Source organism: Haplochromis burtoni, unplaced genomic scaffold (assembly GCF_018398535.1).
Source record: "Haplochromis burtoni strain Fernald_Lab_line unplaced genomic scaffold, NCSU_Asbu1 Contig_232, whole genome shotgun sequence".
NCBI lineage: Eukaryota > Metazoa > Chordata > Actinopteri > Cichliformes > Cichlidae > Haplochromis > Haplochromis burtoni.
Window position 1 is genome coordinate 464,522 of NW_024582593.1, and position 23,028 is coordinate 487,549.

At 41.5% G+C, this 23,028-nt stretch overlaps 1 protein-coding gene across 5 annotated transcripts in view; it reads left to right on the forward strand.

Moving 5' to 3' along the window:
- Positions 1–23,028, forward strand: part of adgrg6 (adhesion G protein-coupled receptor G6) — a 98,559-nt gene that overhangs the window by 70,266 nt on the left and 5,265 nt on the right. For 3 of the 5 annotated variants that reach the window (XM_042226874.1, XM_042226871.1, XM_005937633.3), the window contains 14 exons: positions 873–937; positions 1,031–1,164; positions 2,438–2,603; positions 2,693–2,833; positions 2,906–3,019; positions 3,393–3,438; positions 3,904–4,013; positions 4,232–4,359; positions 5,323–5,591; positions 6,224–6,308; positions 6,874–7,024; positions 7,321–7,453; positions 7,651–7,752; positions 9,280–9,432. In XM_042226874.1, the coding sequence (XP_042082808.1) occupies positions 873–937; positions 1,031–1,164; positions 2,438–2,603; positions 2,693–2,833; positions 2,906–3,019; positions 3,393–3,438; positions 3,904–4,013; positions 4,232–4,359; positions 5,323–5,591; positions 6,224–6,308; positions 6,874–7,024; positions 7,321–7,453; positions 7,651–7,752; positions 9,280–9,432 (1,797 nt within the window). Of the gene's footprint in view, positions 1–872; positions 938–1,030; positions 1,165–2,437; positions 2,604–2,692; positions 2,834–2,905; positions 3,020–3,392; positions 3,439–3,903; positions 4,014–4,231; positions 4,360–5,322; positions 5,592–6,223; positions 6,309–6,873; positions 7,025–7,320; positions 7,454–7,650; positions 7,753–9,279; positions 9,433–10,202; positions 10,245–18,695 lie in introns of all 5 variants that reach the window. The other 2 variants (XM_042226872.1, XM_042226873.1) reach the window with 2 other exon arrangements.

Below are 23,028 nucleotides of genomic sequence, written 5' to 3' on the forward strand. Positions count from 1 at the left end.
TTGATTCTAACAATGCATCATTTGCTTTGTGTGTAAAAAAACATAGACAGCTGAATATCTGAGTTGTTTTATTTTTGCATGAATAAAAAAGCAAATACATGATTTTAAATTATTTTATTCCAACTGCCGCAGTTCAGAATAAAAGTATTAACAACAAAGTTAAAGAGTCTGAGACCACAGCGTAGTACAGATTTAAAAATGTTCTTTTCCAGTGTGGGAACATTTTCTTCACTCTTTGTGCGTTTCAGATAATAAGCTGGGTCACATTTTTACAATATTTTCTGCTCGTCCGTTTCTGATTTGCCCCAAAATGGTATGGTTTGAAATATGTAGCATATATGATTTCTGCAAATAATTCGCTTCATATATCAAATACTTATTTACCTATTCTTTTTGACATACGGTCTCTGAGCATAATTGAGCATGTTTTTTCACACCTGTTTGAATATAAATATCTCACAATGAACTATGAAAGATAAAAGCTTTTCTTCCAATAACATTTAATCAGGATCCATAATCTTCAAAATCAAACATGCAGAATTAATTTAACATAAATTCACAAATATAAAGAAATATTCATTCACTTTTAAAGCTGCTGTGAGTAAATCTGACATTTGTAAAAGAAAAACAAAAATATTAAGATGATCTGTATGAAACTCTAATTTTCACTTATTTTTGACAAATAGATATAGATTTTTGTTCAGTTTCAAGACTTTATACATTAAACTATTTTAAACCTGAATTATAAGTCGATAGACTAGAAATGACACAGAACTGGAAAATGAACCTGAATTTGTGTTTTAATCTGTGATATATCACAAAGTTGTGATAGAAAGTGACAAAATGGAACCATTTGTGTGTTGCTTGAGCAGAAAATGCATCTGATGTAGCGGAGCAGCTCAAAGCGTTCACCAACAACAAGCTGAATGAGAAAGAGGTGAGTGTTTACACTGGCATCTGTTCGCTCAAGCCTCCTGTGACCAGGAGAGTGACTCCGTGTCCTCCTGTCCTCCTTGTCCTCCGTGTCCAGGTGTCTAAAGTGGTGTCAAAGGTGGAACAACTAGTGAATGTATCCAAGATCAACTTCACGTTAGCCTCCAGCATCGTCACCATCATCTCCAACGTCATGAGTGGCTCAGCTACAGTCCCGGCAGCCTCAGACAAGTACAGACTTCTTACTCTGCCCACCTGATATTAAAGTCCTGTTTGTGGCACATTAGTATATGTGAGGGGGGCAAACTCCTCAAGATGGGTGGTGACCATGGTGGCCATTTAGAAGTCGGCCATCTTGGATACAACTTTTGTTTTTAAAGTAGGAAGAGGGCCATGTGACACATCAAACTTATTGGTAATGTCACAATTTAGACCGACTCAGACTGGTTGTTATGTGATGGTTGATCTGCTAAAATCTTAATTTTGTAACCAAAACATCTGAAAAATGTAAAGTTATCACTCACACACCACCAGAAAGTACGACCTTCTGCAAATGTCACCAGGTCTGTGAAAATTAGCAGTTAGCAAAGAAACTTTGAAGCATCAGGATGACGATAAACTGAGAATAAGGTGGAGAGTCTGCTATCAGTTTGGATCGTCAGTTTCTGATAATTTAATGATTAACTGGAATAAATCGGTGAAAACTGCAAATCATTTGCTGTCTCCATACAAAGTTTTTCACTTTAAACTGAAATTTACATTAAGCATTTAAATTCAGAGTCCAGCAGCTTCTGAAAGTAGGAGATTTAACTGCTCTGTGACAGCAGCGGATGAGTACCTAACATTTGCATAGGAATAAAACTTGAGTTTAGCCTCCTATTGCAGCGAGTTTCACCATAGACAGGTTGTACTGGTTGTGCAGACCGACTCAGACTGGTTGTTATGTGATGGTTTTGTGTGTATTTATTAATCACATGAACATTATTTGCAAAGCTTCACCAACCTATCTGAGAAACCGCAGCAGTTTGGACATAGGCCGCCTTCCACCAAAAGTTCACTCGGAGATTGCAGAGCGCTCCATGCTCAACCTCTGGGCAACCAGCTGATGCTACAACTACTTACAGTTGACCTCCAACAGCAAAACAGTTCAGCATGATCACCGGAACCGACAGGTTGCCCTCAGTTGCGCGGAGGCCGTGTCCCATTTCTACGATAGCAATCAGCTAGCATGTAGTCAGAGTGTTGAAACTTTCTGCCGCTTAATGAACTCTCAGCCACAAAGTTTGCTGGCAGGACGGAAAGTTCAGTATTAAACGGAAACTTAAACGAGACTCACATGTTTGAGTCTGTTTCACATGAATCACCTTCAAACATGATCATTTTCAGCTGCGTTTCAGTCAGCCGTGTTAAACGCCACCTCTGTGTTTCTCACCAATATCTGTCTGGTTTTGCTTCCCTTTGAAATCATCGTAGAAATACTTTGCTTCTCTCTCCTCCTCCGCAGAGCTCTGAAGACCGTGGACGAGCTGGTGCAGAAGATCCAGTTTGATGGTCCGTCCATCCAGATCAATTCCAAGAATCTGGCTGTGGGAATTCTGGCCCTCAACACGACGATGTTCAACGAAACGACCCTCAGCGCCTTCATGTCTCCAAATAAGTCTGACCCACAGGTAACGGCTGGGAAAGTCAAAACTTTCTCCTGTAGAAGGTGGATTTGTGTTTTTTGATTTAGCTTTGACTGTTTCCTGTCCCCTCTCAGATTGATTTTAAGTCTAAGCGGCCGAATCCTTTAGCTCAGGTCACACTTCCCGCCTCTCTGCTGTCCAGAGTCTCTCATGCCGAAGCCGACACACCGTCCAGGATCAGCTTCATGTTCTTCAACAGCCCCAGTTTTTTCCAGGTCAGAGGTCACGGTGTGACGTTCACACAAAGACTGATGTTTTAGGGTGTCTTAACATGACGTGTTTTTCAGAAAAAGGCAGAAAATGAATTGATCAGCTACGTGGTGGCGAGCAGCGTGGTGAACGTCCCCATCCACAACCTGAGAGACCCAGTGAGGATCGAGATCGCTCATCGCTCTGACCCGGTGAGTGTTCACGTTTTTTCCTTTCTTCTCTGTTCCATTTTTGGACTTTATACACATTATTTATATATTTGCGTCACTCTTTTCACTTCCTTTCTTTGACCTGTGCTTTATTGTGTTGTCTGTTTCATATAAATGACCTTTATGTTTCTCATGTTCCCCTTTTTCTGAGGTTAATTAATACATTTATTAACATTAATAATCCATATTATTGAAACTGTCAGTAAGAATGTAGTTCCTGGAGATGTGCTGAAGGATTTGAAATGACAGTGTCAGAAGATCATGCAGAAATGAGCCAGGTGTGATGGTCACGAGTGGCTCTGAGTGTCTGCTTACTTGAACTTGCTGCTGAGTCATTGCTCTTCTGTCCTCTCAGGCTCGTGGGACTCTGGACTGCGTTTTCTGGAACTTCACCAAGAACGGTAAGTCTGTCCGTCGCCTCATCACTCACCTCAAGTTCATCACTGGTCCTCAGATCTGCAGAGAAGGGAGTCGGCAGCTGTTACAGCTCGTCACACCTCCGTCCTGCTGCACTTTTACTTTGATGTTTTGGTCTGGTTGCTCTTTCAGCAGAAAATTCTGGTAAATTTAGCAGCTTTTCAGGCCGTATTACCAACAGATTCAAGTACTGCAGTAATTACTGAAGAGGACGTTTGTGCGCAGTCTTATCTCAGTACAGATATTTGGCTTCGGAGCAGCCGCCCTCAAACTTTGCAGAAATATTTCGAGCTCCTGAATCCCGAGCAGTGCTTTATTCATTATAAAAAAAAAACATTTAATATATTATATTTTATTATTAGAAAGATTCAATCTTTTCATCTGTTTAATTACACATTTTCATTTCGTGTTGAGGTGACTTTGCTGTAATGCCTCTGTGTCACCACTAGATGGAACTGGAGATTGGAGCAAAGAAGGCTGCAAAAAAAACTCCACCGAATCCACGGCCAACAAAACCGTCTGCCTGTGCGACCACCTCACACACTTCGGTGTCCTCCTGGTAAGACCGCCGTGTTCCTGTGAGTGTGTGTGTCCGAGCTTTCCTCACACACCTGTCACACTAACGTCCTGGCACGGGCGCCGCATACATGTCACGTTGTGTGGATCCTTTCATGTTTTTGTTGTGGTCATGATGGTCTCCATAGTTGCCCTCTGGCCTTCTTTGTTGTTCATGTGCATTTCCTTCATTCATGTAGTCGTTGCCGTCTCTCTCTTAAGGACATCTCTCAGACTTCGCCCTCCATCGATGAAAAGAACAACAATATCCTGACCTTCATCAGCTACATCGGCTGCGGGATCTCCGCCATCTTCTCTGCTGCCACGCTGCTCACGTACATCGCCTTCGAGTGAGTCCACCGTTCGGCTGCAGTATGAACCCTCCAGCTTCCAGTGCCTGGCTATCGTCTCTCCTCATCCATGTTTTCCATCAATGATGTCGTTGTTTTTTGGTGACAAAAGCGAGTCAGTCTGTAAAAGCAGAACTACACAAAGTGTTGGAAGACAGTCTAGATTTCCATCATGTGTAGTTTCCTTGAGTTGTTCCTCCCAGAGTGTGAAACACCGCTGCTCTGTCGGAGCTGATGGTGTCTCACAGATGTGCACGACATGTCCTTTGGCTCCAGTGCTGTGACCTCTGGGTTTGCAGTAAAAGCAGCATGGATCGCTCTCTTTCAGCTCTTAAAAAGCTGCATTAAGCTTGTAAAAGCACTTTGCAGAGACAGAAGGACTAAAACAGTGTGATATAAATGCCACTCCTTTGTTTATCTTGGCTTCGCATTTAAATCCCAGAGCCAAGCATCACTGTTCAAAGTGCAGGCTGTTTATACAGAATCTGTTTAAACCCAAACCGTCATCTTTCCCGGGTTTACATGAGTGCAAACGACACTAATCAGCAGAGCCTGTTGTCCCAGGTGTGAACACCTGTACTCCGAAAAGGAGGCATGGGATGGTGCGGAGGACAGAGGGTTGCGTGCATCACTGTTATCACTTTTATCAGTGATGTCAGTGATGCATGAATAAAGACGTTTAGTGTGTTTTTAGCTCTGTGTTGGGTAAATGGAGCGCACATGGGTCACGCTCACGGTGCTCTGAAGGCTTTCAGCTCGAATGTTGTGAATCACCAATAAATTTCAAAGTCACAGAAAAATTTGGAGCAGGAAACCCGAGAGAAACTTGAGAAACTCTCAGCTACTGCATGCGGCTTTGACTTGAATGAGAATATTCGGAAAAAACTGCAGCAAATATATTTCTCGACAATATCAGAATGTAACCACGCAGAAATTTGTGCTTTCCTCCTCTTGTCCTTACAGGAAACTGCGACGTGACTACCCGTCAAAGATCCTGATGAACCTCAGCACATCTCTGCTGTTTCTCAACATGGTGTTCCTGCTGGACAGCTGGCTGAGCACCATGAAAAACGATGGGCTGTGTAAGGCTGTGGCCATTTTTCTCCACTACTTTCTGCTGACCTCCTTCACCTGGATGGGGCTAGAATCGGTCCATATGTACATCGCTCTGGTCAAAGTCTTTAACACCTACATCCGCCGGTACATCCTGAAGTTCTGCATCGTTGGGTGGGGTGAGTCGCCCACACAGACCCACAAAGACAACAAAAGATCATGAATAAAGTAAAAGTGTCCAACATGGTTTAGCATTTCTCTGCATCAAGAATAATTTATGATTAATAATTACTGAAGCTCCTACTGTTGTGCACAAGTCAAGTCTTCGTTTGGAGGTGGATTTGGTCGGGAACTCTGTGAAGCTGCGGGTGTCTCAGTCCAAAAACACACAGCACAGCTTCAGCTTCATATCATTCCTGTTGAATATGATTAATAATCTCTTACAGACAGGTCTAAGTGCATGTAAACCTTTTACTATCCTGAACAGATGTGCACCAGCGTACCAAACATTCCTCCGAGAAAATATCTTCTGAGATTTATATCATCCTCCTGAGATTGGAGATGCAATTTTAATTTCTATGAGCTGTTTGGGATTAAATGGCGCTGATATGCACAAAAAAATTAACTAAAAACAGGAGGCCGTTACCTCGTTAGATAATTGTTGAATACTTTTCTGTCTTGATATGAGGACGTGGGTTTAATTTACAAGATAAAACAGTTTGATGCCATTTCAGTCTGTGATTGTGATGCAAGTATAAGAGACCCGGGAGACTGACGTTAACGTGCGGACGGCGTGCTTTGTGTGTTCCAGGTCTTCCTGCTGTGCTGGTTGTGATTGTCGCTGCGGTGGAAAAAGACGCATACAAAGCAGTAGAATACAAAGGAGGGTCAAAGTTGTAAGTGTGCCCAGAATCTCAATAACAGGTCTACAAACCACGTCACTAAATATGGACGTGATGATTTCTTGTCAGAAAAATCAGGATTTGATTAAGTCACTGAATAACTCATTTATCAGAGTGTTGCTTAATCAGTCAGTTAGCTAACAAAAGAAAAGCCTTGTTACATGCAGGCGTCATCGTTAGCACAACTGCTCCACGGTGCCAAGTTTATGATGAAAGGACAACGAGTTGTTCAGGATTCGAGTTAAAAACTGCTGTGTGCATGGCGCTGACGTGCTTGAGCTCCTGCAGCTGATTCTGTCTGTTATCCTGCAAAACTCCCAAAAACGATCAAACTGAACAGCTGCACAAAATCTCACCTTAAGCAACCCTCAGTCCTAACACTCAGAGCAGGGTTTGCTATAACGGGATGACCAGTGCACTTTCACTTCGTTTTAGTTTACTGCATCGCAAATTGATTAAGGCTGGATTTAGTTTCATTATAATAAAGTGGCTAATGTGTGAAAAAACCTTAAATCCCTCTTTAATACTTTGAACGGGCATGTGTGTGTTTCCTTGTCAGCTGCTGGATTACCAATGAAGCCGTCTTCTACACCACCTGCGTCGGTTACTTCTGCCTGGTGTTTCTGCTCAACATGGCCATGTTTGTCGTGGTGATGCTGCAGATCTGCGGACGCAACGGCAAACGCAGCAACCGCACGCTGCGGAAAGAGGTCTGTACTCATGCCCAGTGATCTGGACTAAGACTGTTTCATGATTTAAAAAAACTTTCTGTCGGTTGTAATAACTCTCTGAATTAAAAGTTAACCCTGACATTCCTGCAATATAATAACAACCATATCATAACAGGTGTCGGCAGCCTTAAGGCTCTGTCAGAGACAGAGGAAAGAGTTACTGTACACCATTAATGAAGTTTCTCATGTCTGCTTCTGGAAAAGGAAGTAAACTAAGGAGACAAGGAAAGGAGGGAACGTTTAACGCTTTAAAATTCTCTCCTGCTATGATCCAGGTTCTCCGAAACCTACGGAGCGCCATCAGCCTCACCTTCCTGCTGGGAATGACCTGGGGGTTTGCTTTCTTTGCCTGGGGACCGGTCAAGCTGACGTTCATGTACCTCTTCTCCATCTTCAACTCGCTGCAAGGTGAAGTGACCGCATAGCGTGATAGTGTGAACATGTTTAATCCGTGTGCTGAGTTGTGTTATGTGTAAAGATAAAAGGTTATAGAGCAGGTTTGTGCAGAGGCGATAACTGTAAAGTGACCCAAGCAGTTATTTTTACCTGTCAGCAGGTCTGCTGTGGTAGAATAACTCATTCTGTTTCTATCTGTCTGTTTTCAGGCCTCTTCATATTTATTTTCCACTGCGCCCTGAAAGAAAATGTGCAGAAGCAGTGGAAGAGATACCTCTGCTGTGGCCGATTCAAGCTGTCAGACAACTCAGGTATCCCATCTGTCTGTCTGCCTTTTTCAGGTCAAGGCCAGTTCACGTCTCCCCTCTCAGGTCTGTCTGCCGGACCCCAGAGAGGTTCCCACGGCAGCATAAAAAAAAGAAATAAAAGGACGTTTTATTAAAAATATAAAAGCTAAGTCGCCACGGCTTCATAGGTAATAAAAAAGATAAACCCAGGAACTCCTCCAGGTGCGCTCAGTCTCAGGATGTGCTGTCCGGGTGCCATTTCATTTAAGAGAAATCACTGAGTTTCACTTGATGCCAAAAAATTACTGTGCAAAAGTCTCCAACCACAGATAAAGTTTGGCTTGGAAAATAGAAAATAGATGCATAAATACACAGAAATACAACCTGGAGAGCTGGATGTTTGCCTGTTTCGGACATCAGAGGCAGATACTATTCATCTTCTTTTAAAACAGGTTCTTTCCTCAGATGTCTGTCATGTGTAGACATGACACTGATTCATGACTTTAAGCAGGCGAAAGATCCAGTATTTACTGACTGTTATCAGTCGTGTCCTGAAAAGTCCTCTTTACGTGATTGAACTCACAAATCCAAAGAACTCCACTTTAGTGCCAGCAGTGCTTTTATGAAAGGAGAGAGAGGATGGATGCTCCAGCCCTTGCTTCGCTTTAACATGTGAAGGTTTTCAGTGAGTGAACACGTCTTTCACGTGGACGTGTGTGAGATCCGTTTATTCACTTATACAGAAACATCTCTGAATGTTTCAGCCGAAACATGTTTGGAAAGAAACAACTCAAAACGAAGCTTTATTTAATTTATTTTTCATTTGATAAAAATCCAGATTATGATGACTTTTTAAACTTGTTGGAATGAGTTCATGATACATGTTTGTGTTAAAGCCAAAATCTCTCAGTTCAGGTTCCCTAAAAACATCCTGAGAAGCTGTGAAAGTAAAGGTTAGACCTGCTTTTTTATGTTCTGCTGGCAACTCTTCAGTTTGATGGGACAGGATTTTCCTTTTCTCTGTTTTGGCAACAGTTGGATGGGTTATCAAAACCACAGATTATGTTTCTTTCATTGGAGAATTATTTAACTGGAAAAAGAAGGAATCATTTGTAATGGTTTCATCCACCTGTCCACATTCTTTCCAGGCCAGCTGAATTTAAACAGGTGTTGTTGGGAATTGTTCTAAACAGCTGGAAACGGGATGTTTAAAGGTTAAATATGCATAATGACAAGATGTGTGTTATTCAAACATCCTGAACATTTTTAATCTCAGCAAATTAAACTTCAGTTGCAAAAATCCTGAAAATGGAAATAGTGCAGATATAGTTCATGTTGACTGTGAATTGTTTAGTCAAAATCTAAAGTTGAACATGTTCCTCTAGAAGAAAAATGTGGAGAATTATTAGAGAGGTCCAGTAATTGTGTCTTACACTGAACTTCAGTAAGAGTGAGGAACATTAACATTGAAGAAAAAACCCTACAACACATTGTGTCCCACTGATATCTTCTCTAAAAATCTGGAGATTATTGATTGTTTCTCGCGTGCAGACTGGAGTAAGACAGCTACCAACAACACCAAGAAGGTGAGCTCAGACAACCTGGGCAAGTCTCTGTCCTCCAGCTCCTTTGGCTCCACCACCGCCAACTGGACCTCCAAAGCTAAAGCGACGCTCAACCCGTTCAAACGACATAGTAACACAGGTGAGACCCGCTCAGAAAGGCCCTCGCAGCACAAACGCTCTCCTACAGTAATTACTTAGAGGAGACTGTGAGACCGAGAGGACATGGAAGCAAAGAGAGGAGAAACATCCAGCGTGAGTTAGTCTGAAAAGAAAACCACCACCCTGTTTAGACAGCTTGTCTGAAGTCCATTGCTCTTTGTGAAAACACCGCTGCACATACTATGCCTCAGAGCTTTACTGCTTTAATAACACTTGTATATGTTAGCATGTAGCCTATGGCAGGCATGAGTGCGTGGACCAAATGTTCCCTTTATGCTGCGCACCACTACTATGTAGTAAACAAGTTTGCATGCAGACTCCAGTGTTTTCTGTCCTGAATATGAATATGAAAGGAACTTGAATCACCCCCTACTGTGGAAGTTAGTGTAGCTTATCACAACCCCGAAGCAAAAAGGCCTGTTTGATTCCATCATAGTTATATATTATAACGTCCTGCTCAGTAACAATCTCTGTTATTAATCCACCTTTCTCCTTGAATAAATTAGAACATCCTTAAATCACTTTCACTATTTAATGAACGGGATGATCCATAATAGTTGTTCAGTGACTCGGTTTGAAGGAAAGACTTTAAGTGCCAGTTAAACCCATCTGCATGCAAACTTGACTCCACTTGAAGATCAGTTCCTTTTTTCCGTGATTGTTGCAGGTTTGTCACTGTTACCATGAAAGCCTGTGTAATATCTCCTGGTACGTGATGTTGATGTGTGTGCCTCTGTGTTTGCTGTGTAGACAGCTATTCCAGCCAGTAACAAGAATGGAGGACCAGTGGAGGTAAAGCCTAAGCCGATTAGAGGGTTGTGCTCCTGCTTCCAGCATCATGTGATCTGATCTGGGTTTCCCAAAATGCTTCTGCTCTAAAATTAATCTGGAAATCCAAATTCTAGATGATGTTTAATTTGGTGTCTTTAATCCAAAAGAGGAAAACGTTCAAAGGTTTCGCTAGCAGACATTTTGGGAAAGAGGCCACTGTGATTGTGCTGTGATTGTTTGGTTGCCATGATGTCATACACGTCCCTTGTTCCCCACCCCTGAGATACTCTGTTATAAGTGAGAGCTCAAACTCAACCCACTCATTCATATTTTGGCCTCAGGGTGCCTCGGGGTGGAGAAACAAGCGCGCCGTGTCGGGCTGCTTCCGAGCCGACATCTGCAATGTGTTTAATGATTTTGGATTTGTGTGAATTTGTAATAAGAGCACAGTAACACCAGGCTAACTCTGTGGTTCACATTAGAGTGAGTAACTGATGTGATTTCTTGTGTTTGTTCATTAAATTAACACCAAATGTTGAGGATGTCAAACACTCTGTTTGAGTCCCAACATTACACGATGCGACTGACTCCCAAAGAGACTGAACCTCTCTCTCTCTCTCTCTCTCTCTCTCTCTTACTGATTGTGATCACATTAAACATCTGCTCTCAAAATCAGAGAGGTGCAACACTTCCTACAGTTTAATTACTTTAGGCACAATTGTATAATATCCCCAAACCATTTGTGGAAGGCTCTGACACTCATCCATGGAGTAGAATAAGCACGTTCCAGCAGGCAGAACTCGAATGTGTTTTCTAAGGATATTAAAGCTATTACTTCTTTATATATTTAAGCTGTGACAGAGACTGTGAACAACCACAGTTGAGTATAACCCACAGATTAGCACAAATTAACACAAAATTAACCCAAAGAACAAGCTTGATATTTGAAATTGCAGTAATATAATTACAAGAGGAGTCACAGAAACTACAGTCACCAGTTTTTTTTACTCTTAAAAGTGGAAAATCTAATGTTTGTTTTTTAACTAATTATCCTAGATGGTTAACATGGGCTTCGGTGCAGTGAATGATGTATTGATTCCAGGTTAACTCCAGGTTAGCTTGAGTAGATGGACGGGGTCTGGTTATACTGGTTATACTACTGGTTGTGTCTAAAAAAAAAAATCGGTGTGTGCAAGATGGTGCAATATGGAAACACTTGGCCGTCTTTGTTAAATCCAAGAGAAGTCAGACAGCGTAACGTTTTGGCTGCCCGACTCTGATGACTTAACTCATGTGAGCGTACAATAACGTTAAACAGCGAGGTTCAAGTCGTTCATCAAGTTATTTCTAATGTTATTGTTTGACTGTGGTTTACAGTTCTAGGCTAACCCCTGTCAGCTTGCCACATATCAGCTATAATAGCTATATTGGCCATTTGGAGTAACTTTATATTGCGTTTGCAACTAGCATTGCATTTAAGATTATTTGAGGCTAAAGGTGACATGAATAAACTTTTTATGTTGGCCACTTCAGATAGATCCATAATCCTTGATGTTATTGATGTCGTCAAAAACTCAGTTCATTCCACGACATGCGAGCCACGCCTGTTTCTGAATTTCCAGAATGAAAATAACTGCAAGTCCATCGCAGATACTAAGATTAAGTAAGGATTAAGTAAAGGACTCTAACGTATGAGAGTGGGGGAGGAGGAGCTTTGGACAGTGAGGGGAAAGAGAGGAGATTTGCAGGAGGAAGCTTTCAGTTTCCAATTTCTTGGTTCACCTTTTTCTAATGTTACACAATTGCAGCTTTAAATGCTAACGTGCATGCTCAACAGGTTTGATTTTATGCTCCCTCTGTGCCTCCCCTCCCTCTGCCAGTCAGAAGATTAGGAAACTTTTCAGTTGGACATGTCCTTTCACTTTTCACTCTCACATGATCTGCGACAGCCAAAAGGAATGACTAATGTAATTCCAGCTGTAGTTTAACTCTGTGTACATGATGTGTTTAGTGTTATGGACTGAATCCATCTTTATGTAATTTACTGTGTTTCCATGTGAAACAAAAAGACCCAAAGCAATCTTAAAACCACAGGAGAAGTAATTTGTCTGTAACAAATTTCACAACATGTTGTTTTGTTCCCACTAACATTAAAAAAAATCTGGTTCGTTTTGACCGCTTTATAGATGTCACTGTTCTCTGGGCTGATTTGGCAGTCCTGAAATCTGGACTTCCCCTTCTCTCGAGCACAGCGTACTCCCTGTGCGGCCATTGTGTCAGTCAGAGTCAGCCCGAATGGCAAGGGTAAAGTTGAACAGGTAAAGTGTCTCAGCCGCTGCATTATATCTCCAGGTGAGCTGAGAGAACAGGTGAGGAGAGATCATTAGTCTCTTTGGGAGTTGAGGTTTTCGCCAAAGCTGTGATGTCAGAGTTTCTCCTTCAAACTGGCCACATTCACTCTGAGCTCAATTAGTACTCTTACTTTCATTCCCAGCATTCCCAGCCTCCTCTCCACAGACAGCTGGGACTGTGTGGAACTGAAGAACACGCAGAGCCTTAATGGAAAGAATGAAAAGAAGTTTTTTCCCTTTAATGCCAGCAACATGTTTTAAAAAGCTGAGGCTCTGAGACTTTTTCTTACTAAAACGAGCAGGAGAACAACGTTGTCTGCATGGAGTTCACTGCTGACTCGTGCGGTGAACTCAGAACCGTCCGTGCTGAATCTGTGTGCAGAACAGAGCTGATGATTTAAACCCCAGTAGTCAGGAGCTGAAGAGTGAATGGAGCCACTTTAAAGGTTACTGTTGTTCAGGGAAAAGTGCTTTCTGGAACATCTTTCAGACAGTCAACAAATATCTTTCATGGAAGACGCTTTGGGGAATCCACTCATGAATGATGCTGAATGATGCTGAATGTTGCCTTAGCTGTTGCCTCATGGTTCCTGTTCAGGTTGTGTGCTTTACTTTGGGGACCTGACACGTACTTTGGGGATCATGCTGCTCCATTTGTGTCAGCATAGTGATCTGTCTTGGTGTGTTTGACCCACAGGAACTGATGCACATGGAAGCTCCAAACAGGATATTTCTCTCACTCTGTGATGGTCACACACACACGTGTGGTTGAAATCTCATATACACATTCCCTTACACACTTCACCACATTATTGCATAAATGCTTTGCAAGCTACAGACCTATGAGTCAAACGCCAAGTCCAACCTTCCATCCAGCACGCTGCCAATCCTTTTATTTATGACCTTCATCGATATGTCTCATTGCGTCCCTGCACGATTAGATCATCCCTTAAACCGCTTGGAAAATACTGTCATCGTGCACAGTAGTCTACACTGGTGAAAAATTTGGACCCTGTTCTGGATTCAAACCAAACCCAGGACACATAAATCAATTATTTCAAAATAGAATAATAAGCAAAACTGAACATGTGGGACTAAAGCAGACCCAAAATGAGCATGGTGTTCCACCAAGATAATCGGTTCATGACTCCCACACCCATCTTATCTTGATGCTTGACTATATAATCACAGCTGACAGTGTAATGAGATGTAGTGGCCCCATCACACTCCATCATGCTGTGCTGCAGTCAGTATTTTATTATCTTCCAGTAAGAGAAAAAACGGTTATTAGACATTTGTCACGACAGAGGATGAAATCATTTGGAGTGGCAGTGTTTCAAAGTTTAAAGCCATCAAACCTGCGGCTGTGTGGACCCCCTGAAATATATTTCACTGTCTCTCCTTTACAGTACTGGAAAAACACAGTGAACCATGTCCTTGAACAGCTTGGCTGAGCACCAGCTAACGGGAGTTTCATTACTATGACCATAATTATTATGCTAGCCCATAATTATTCATACCCCTGGCATATTTTGACCTAAAGTTATTTTTATTCAACCAGCAAGGGGGTTTTTTTGACCAGAAATGACAAAGGTGTTTCCCAAAAGATCATAAGACGATGTACAAGAGGAATCATTGTGGAAAAAAAATTTGAGCAAAAGGTTTCTTGTCCAGAATTATTCATACCCTTCTCAGTAATCAATACATAAGCCTTTATTGGCTAGCAATCAAACGCTAATTGCAGACCAGCTTTTTTGCACATCTACACAGGCATTTTTGCCCACTCGTCTTTAGCAGTGAGCTCCAAATCCTTCAGGCTGGAGGGTCTTCTTGCCATCACCCTGATCTTTAGCTCCCTCCACAGATTCTCAGTTGGATTCAAGTCAGGACTCTGGCTCTGTTGAGAATCTTCATGTATTGCTCTTTTTTTCATGGTGCCATTTACTTTGATTAGGTTCCCTGGTCCACTGGCTGAAAAACATCCCCAAAGCATTAGGTTCCCACCACCATGTTTGAAATTGGGGATGGTGTTCTTTGGGTTAAAGGCTTCTCGTTTTTTTAAGCCAAATGAAGGAAACATCATTGTGACAAAACAATTCCATTTTTGTTTCATCTGACCATAACACAGAAGACTAGAAGTCTTCTTCTTTGTCCAGATGAGCATTTCCAAAGGCCAAGCGAGCTTTTGTGTGCCTTTTCTGGAGAAGTGGCGTCCTCCTTGGTCTGCATCCGTGGAACCCAGCAGTGTGCAGTATCTGTTGGACTGTCTGCCTTGAGACATTGCCACCAGCAGAGCCCAGATTTACCAGGATGGCCTTGGTGATGATCCTTGGATTCTTTTTCACCTCTCTCACTATCCTCCTGGCCAACACAGGTGTCACTTTTGGCTTCTGACCACGTCCTTTGAGATTTTCCACAGTGCAAAACATGTTGTGTTTTTTAATAATACTTCGCACTGTAGCCACTGGAACTTGAAAACATTTAGATATGGTCTTGTAGCCCTTTCCTGACTTGTAAGCAGCTACAATGTGTAGCTGCAGGTCCTCACTGAGCTCCTCTGTCTTAGCCATGACTGTCCACAAACCAACTGCAGAGAGCTGCTGTTTTTTACCTGTTGAGTTGATTAAAACAGCTGTTCCCAATTAATTAGGGTAATTAGGATGCTTTAGACCAGCTTCGACTACTCGGAATGGTATAGAACTTTTGATTTTCCCAGAGACTATGACAGTTTGTGAAGGGTATGAATAATTCTGGACATGGCACTTTTTGCTGAAATGTAAATAAAAGCTGAGAAATTTATTTATTTATTTTTCCCCCACAATGATGCCTCTTGTACATCGTCTTATTCTCTTTTGGGAGACTCCTGTGTCATTTCCTGTCAAAAAACACTTGCTGTTTGCATAAAAGTACCTTTAAGTTAAAATTTGCCAGGGGTATGAATAATTATGGGCTTGACTGTATATATTCACTACAATTCTCTTCTTGTGACTCACTTGATGAAATTAAAACCAACCAACAGCAAGATGTCAGTCCCAAATCTACAAACAAACCCTCAAAGCCTGTGAGGAACTAATACCATCCCAACAAAGGCTTGTGTTTTCTCCAAAAACACAAGCTTTTGTTGGGATGGTAAGCATGCACTAGCTAGCTAGTGCATGCTTACTTTAGCCAAAAGTAATGAGCATCTATGCTGAAGGAAGATGTCTTTTGTCATGCAGTGAGAGTGCTGGCAGTGGGATTTAGAGAATCATTGAAGTGACTTTGGTCCTCATTGATGACTGCTGCAGTGAGTGGCATGTTACTGATAAGCTGCATAAAGTGTAAAGGATGCAAATGGGAACATGTTCAGTGTGTTCCACAGCTGTGCCATCGCTGTGCTCGTCCAGACGTTTGCATCCAAATGGGAACAAAACACTGTAATATGTTTAAGTCTCAGACATCTTTATGATGCTGGCTTTGACTCTTTTATATGCACAAAGTTTAGTTTTAAGAAGGAAAGAAAAACCACTCTGTGTCAGATATCCTTGTCTTTTGAGGGTCCAAATGATCTTTTTTGCTTTTCTGTTCCCATTTTTAAAAACCTTTGTAAAAGTATTTATCTGCAGACATCTGAACAGCTCTCGGTTGATTTTGGGTTCCCCTCAGATTGGTGTTTGAGACTAATTTTACTGGAATGTTGATTAAGGGGTTTTTTTTTTTAGCTCTTTTGTCAGATTTAATGTGGGTTGATGTGTAACCTTATGTCACCCTGTATCTGAAATCTATTGTCAAGTTGGAACTAAGATTAGAGCTCAGACACGTCATCTTTTGCCTACTGCACTAAAGCCCAGTATTTACTTTGAAGGCTGCTTTTCCTTTTTCCAGGTAGGCAGCCTGGTATCTTGCGAAGGCCAAATTGAAACCCCACGTCCTTCCTCATAGCCTTACTGATATCGCTGTGTAGCTCAGCCAGACCTAACATATGGAACTACTGAATGATACATACATCCTCCATTAACCGAGGTGCTTGTGAAGCATCTGTTACTGTTTCCAGTCAGATTTGACTGATAGGAAACCTCCACTGTGTCCTGCCTGCACCATGTGAGTCCACAAAGTTGGGATACGGTGAGACGTGGTGCAGAGATTAAAACTCAGATGAGCACGTCGGGCGAATCATGGACAGCTTTGGATGCAACACTTGGTTCGCCTCCAAGCAAAACAGAAAATACTTTCCAACCACCGTCTTTTTCATTTTATTGGCAGTGTTGTGTACAGAAATTGTCAGAATGTCTCAGCCAGGTCCAAGCCACTGAAGAACTGCAGATCTCGCATAGTTCGAGGACTTTTCACTGATTGTCTATTTTTAAAATGTTTATGTGTGTATCAGCTTCTTTGACCCGTCGCCCTTCCCGAGGTTCTCTCCAAGGGTACCTTTTCAGGTGAAACTGGATTACAACTTTGTTATCAAGCACTGACATGCTGACAGAGTAAGGGGATACAGTTTGAGTCGGTTCTTAGTCAACAATCACTTCTTTAACAGTATTTGCAGTAAAGAACAAAAAGTTCTAAAGTGAGGAAGGAAAATGGAGGCCAGCAAAAAGATAATGGAGTGCAGATGAAAACATAAAATGTGTTGGACACCACAATAAAATAAATATTTTCGTCCAAAGCTTATCCAAAAATAATTTTTACTCAGTGATTTAAAGAAGTTGCTGATTGTGCCAGTTTCAGATTGTCAGACAGGGCGGTGATATTGACTGGTTTTGTGTCAGCATTTGGCCAAACTAATAGTGCAAGAAAACACACAAATCCTGGCCGGACACCACAAAACTGTCCACATGGTCATGCCCAGCTTGCTCATTTTTACTTTGTACTGTCTCGCGTGTTGCCTAAGCCACATCGTGAGATCTAATCAGCAAAGACAGTATGGGATGTCTGAGTTCTACTGACACTCGAATACACATGAAGTCATTTGCCATTTGCCTTCAGATCAGAGCTTTGTTGCTGCTTGTTGTCATCTCTCTAGATGAGGCCTGATTTGCTGCACAGTGTTGGCTGTGCATGTCATTCCAGTATCTCGCTCTGTCTTTTACTTCTAAGCACCAATAGAGCTCAGGACAGAGTCTAAGTAGAAGGAGAATCATTGCCAAGTGATCTGGTGGTTGTCTGGTTAATTTCTTCAAGCTTTGTCCAAAAAGTGAAACCCTGAAATATTCTGTCTTGTTAGGAGCCATTTTTATTTGCAAGTGTGTCATTAGGACACCAGGGTTGATGGATGAGGTAAAAACACAGTTAAGGAAATCAGGCAGATGATGAACAGAATTCAAAGAAGAAAGAGATTCAGTGACTGATCTTCTCAGTAAAGTTAATCTGGAGTCTCATAGTATAGTCCTCACAGCAAGAGGTCAGACACCTTCTGTCTTTAGTCGGAGTCCCAGGCCAACCATCACACGTGCTCAAGAATATTAGTCAAAGAAAATTAATTAAAACTGTTCAACTCTCCTGGTTTGAGTCAAAGCTTGCATACATACATTCTCCCTGTGGATTATTTAAAAGTCTTTAAAGACAAAAAGCTGCGTCCACAGTGCTACATGATGAGCTGCATTAGCTTTTTTATTTGTTTGCGTTGCCACTTGGAGGCAGCAGAAGCAGGGGGTGAACTGTGCTACCACAGCCACACACAGGACTGTTGCCTTTACACGTGACCTGGAGCGACATTTAAACTTAACAGCCTGCTGCGACCTCGTGCTGCGGGAAAGATCGGACGATAAAATCTGTGTGGGTTCGACTGCATAAGTGTAAACTTTAACATGTGATACTATCAGATCATCTGTGTTTCACATAACATTCATCAGCGCAGCTTTATTGTGTGGAATGCTTTAGGCCTGCGCAAACAGACTTGTTTGTCTAATTACTTTACTCTAACATAAAAGCATGTACTGAAGAAAATGCATTTTTATTTGTACCTTAGAGGAGGGTGGTAAGCATTCTCATTCAGATCGTGGCCTGCGGTGGAAATGGACAGCGTGTTATTAAGTCATCTGCGCTGAAGGAGGAATTCTCTCTTTGTGTTTCCTACGAGGTTGCTTCACAGTTCCTCAGCGTCTTCACCAGTGTCAATCTATCCTTGTATCATTTCCAGATGTTTGAGGTCGGAGCATCTCTCCATCACAGAGCAGGCAGATCATGACCAGGGACCGACCTGCTATTCCCAAACGCCTTTTCTATGACACCAGCTCAGCTCTAACACCCCTCACAGTTTCTGTCTCTGTCTCAAAGTGTACTCTGGTGTACAATTGAGGGATTAAAAAAAAATAAAACAGTATTCCCCATAAAAATGTTGTCCATGTGTCAGAGGAGATGCAGAAAGAAAACAAAACATCTCAGTGTGACATCATGGGGCATTTTAAAAGTCAAAATGAATGAATAGGACCAGCTGCAACATGACCGCGTGAGGCCAGCGGCATAATCAGCGCTGTCATAATGCACAGTGAAAGGAAGTCGTGACTGCAGTCCACGCCAGCAGGAAATCATTGCTTGACCTTGAAGCTTTTTGTGTTGCAAAGGGACAACAGTTGGAAGAGATGTTGGGAATAATCGCTGAATGTGTAGTAAGACAACACAATCAATCAATCCACGCTTTGTTTAATCAGGCAACGATAGAGAAGGAGCTTCTTTGTTTGAACAGCGTGATTTAGATGCAATCTCAAATATTCCCTGCTTTACAATATCAGACCAGGAGGTCAGCGCACAGACATATGCATGTGTTTGATTTGGCTCAAAGAGCATACATTTAAGTCGATTGCTTTGGCCCATTGTCCACAAGAATGTTCCATAAAATGTGAAACTGTGAAGACTGCTGGTATATCTATACCATAAATCCAGAATTCAGGATGACATTTTTAACAAGTAGACAAAATTATTGTCTCAAACTGCCACACCTGTAAAGAGCCCCAGAGCATCGTTAACTTCTAAGAAGTCTTCCTGGACTGAATGAGGAACAAAAGGAAACCCCTGAAGGTTTGATGAAGACACTTTTTGTAACTGAATGAACATTTTCCAGACATTCTCACATTAAGAGCATTGACACTAGTGTTTGGACTTCTATTCTTCTCGTTCTAATTTTGATGTTTAACTTGCTCCCCGGTTAGCCCTAATTCTAACCTAAAACAAACATGCAGTTCACAAAATCCCATCAATATTTGGGACTTGTGAACTTTCTGGAGCTTGCATTGTTGCTGGTAGCTGTATGTTAGGTTATAAGAGGGTTGGTTCTTAAATTCAGGGTCACGGACGAAGCATATTAACACTTTCATATTTCATTTTTCCTCTTGTGCCCATTTTCTTTGATCGTTCATCATGTTCGGAGTCAGTAGATTATCTGGTAGCAGACTTAGAAGTACATTCCAGTCGTTGTTGTCCCCAGCATTGTTTCCTCCAATTTTCCCCCTGGAGGATCTTGAGACAGTCTCAGGTCAGACAAGATTTGAAATCCCTCCAGTGAGGGTCAACCCCAACGACTCTTCTCAGCTTGTTATGTTTGGGAAACCTTTGATTCAGTTTTATTTATATTACTCTAGTTTCAAAGTGCTTTATATTATGGAAGTAAAGACCCTACAATGTTAGCAAAAGAACCATAACAATCAGACAATCTCCTGTGAGCAAGGACATAGTGGTGGGGAGGAATAACCCCCATTAAACTGGAAAAGGCCTCTGGCAGAACCAGAATTGGGCAACCATCTGCTGCGACTGATCTGGAGCCTGAAGAGAAAGATAAGGGAGAAAACAAGCCACAAATTATATCCAAGCACATATCCAAATTATGCAGTTTTGATGACCTTGTATAAGCAACCACTTGGGAATAGTGATAAGGAAGAACTCCCTTTTAACAGGAATAAAACCTCTAGCAGAGCCAAGTTATCCGCCACGATTGGTGCCAGGTGAGTAAGACAGAGACACCCTGTGCAAGATGAATAAGATGAATAATAACTAATAATTAAACAACATATGTTGTGTAAACACAACATATGTGAGCAGTGAGTGAAAAAAGGTGAAGACGACGTGTGTAATGTACAGCACATCTTTTTATATGAGTCCCATCACCTATGATTTAAACACATCTTCAGCTAAAACCATGATAACAGCGGTTAGGTCAAAATTACATACCGCATACTGTCACCGTTCCCTTTCTACACATTTTGAGTTACGATCTCAGCATCGAGTGCAACATGAAATTTCGACCCCATGTGATACGACCCAGAGTATCCCGGTTATATTTTCTGCTGGCTCATAAAATCCTTGAAAAAGCAGGTTTTTGAGCAAATAAGAAAAGAAAGATGGAGAAAAACAAAACAGAAAACCAGACAAAAACCAGACGACATTTGGCAAGACAGGTAAATAATCTGCTCTAAGTCGAGTTCATCATAGCACCGTGAGATGATCAGAACTTATTGACTGTGTTTTCCCATCCAGACTTGTGATAAACTCTGCTGAGAGAAGCACAGAAAAGATTGTTAATCTTGAGAATTTCACTCATGGTTAAATAAAGCAGCAAAGATCTCAGGTTATGTAGTGGTTGGCACTACCTATGTGTTCTACGAGGGAGCTGTACTCTGGCATTTCTTTCAGTTCCTGTTGAATAAACAGAGTTGGTCCTGGCTTAAGTCTGGCCAGTGTTCATATCACCATCTTTGTACCGTAGACCTATTATGCCTCACTCTTGCAGTCCTCCTTGTCACTCTGTGTAGGACAACCTTCAGCTGTTCTGAGCAGTGTTTAAATTAGACCATGAATAACTTTCATGTAACTGTCACGTCTGAGCAAGAACATGTTTGACTTAACATATTTTATGTCATTTTATGAGTTCCAAAACAGTCTAAAGACAAATAAGAGATATTGTTTTCACAAATATCATGCTGAATGTAGATACTTTTGGCTCAGGGCAATCATGAGTGTGGTACATGGATCGTTTTCACAGGTAGGGCCAGATATTATTGCACATGACTGTAGAAAAATATGTTGTGTTTCTCCTGGACATTTTGACCTCACTCCCACTGCTGTGTTTTATTTTCTTGGTAAGTTGATTTAAAATATGCTGTACTTATGTAAATCCTTAATTTTTTCTTGGACTAAGGAATTCTGCTTGTATATTTTAAGGTTTTAACAACTGCCAAGTTTCTACATTTCTTCAAGCTTTCCAAGTTTTTGCAGATCGCATTTTGATATTGCATCGTATGAGTGCTGCAAGAAGTACAGTATTAAATGTCTGTGGGCTGAGTACTTGGTACTGCAAAAGGCTGAAGGCAGAAGATGAAATGAAAAGTGGTACAATGTAAACGTAACTACAAAATCAAAGTTAGCACCAGGTCTTTGTGCAGCCCAGAGAGATCTAAGTGGACTCTCTGCATGTGCTCACCGTGTTGCCCTGGATGATGTGGTGCGGGCTGAAACAGCGGACACAGTAAAGTCTTGAAGGTCTTGAATAACTTGGTATTTATGTATTTTAGCACAATGTTTTAAACTCTCATGTCAGCAGTGATTTGCTGTTGCACTTGGGCGGTTCCTGTTTTTTCAACCTATTCAACAAATTTTATAGCATTCTACGGCACTGTTGGCTCCTGTCAGCATGACTACGCACCAGCTCCATTTTCTAGCTCCATCTTAATTTCCTCAACCCTTGGCCAAGGTGTGGCCACTTCTTTCATAATCTCATTCTTTTGGTTACTATAAAGTTCACTAGGCCCTTGAATAACAAAGTCTGCATAAGAAGAGAGCAGTGGTTTTTAAAAGTCAAAATACTGCCAACCAGGAGGATGCTGGAGGGTTCAGTTTTTGCACTCTGCTTGTCTGTGGTTTCAGTTTGTTTTCATTTGCTCTTTGCTATGATTTAGGCTTAAAAGTACTTGGTGAGGTGTACGTCAGGTTTTGGGTTTAGGCAATGCCAAATAACAACACTATCTCTGTGCTGATTATGGTGATCGCAGTGAGACTGATTGTACTCTTTATAATTTCATTCCCCAGAAAGTAGTCTGTCCACATCGATTTGAATTTAATTAACAGATTATCATTCTTGGTCTTTGTCTTCTCTTCCTTTTCTTTCTACCTTGAGTTCAGAGCATTCTTCGTCCTCTGCCTTTAGTCTATATAGTTTTTATATTTTACAGGGTTCACCATGATACCAGTGCAGTCCGAATGGTTGGTTTTACCATATGTTTAGAAACAAGTGATGAGCAATCACATGGGTCAAATGATCCACCCGATCATAATACATACCTTATTAATGTATCCTGTTTGTAAAGCTTTTAACTAGAAGTAATGCTAATACATGAAGGCTAAATAACAAGTGCTAACATGTTTAATTTGATTGACATTTTCACCGTGAATGACAGTATCAATGTAATCAGATTTCCTTCTAATAACTGGAACGAATCCATAATTAGGTCATAACACCCTGGTTTCCCTCTGTGTTTTTGATC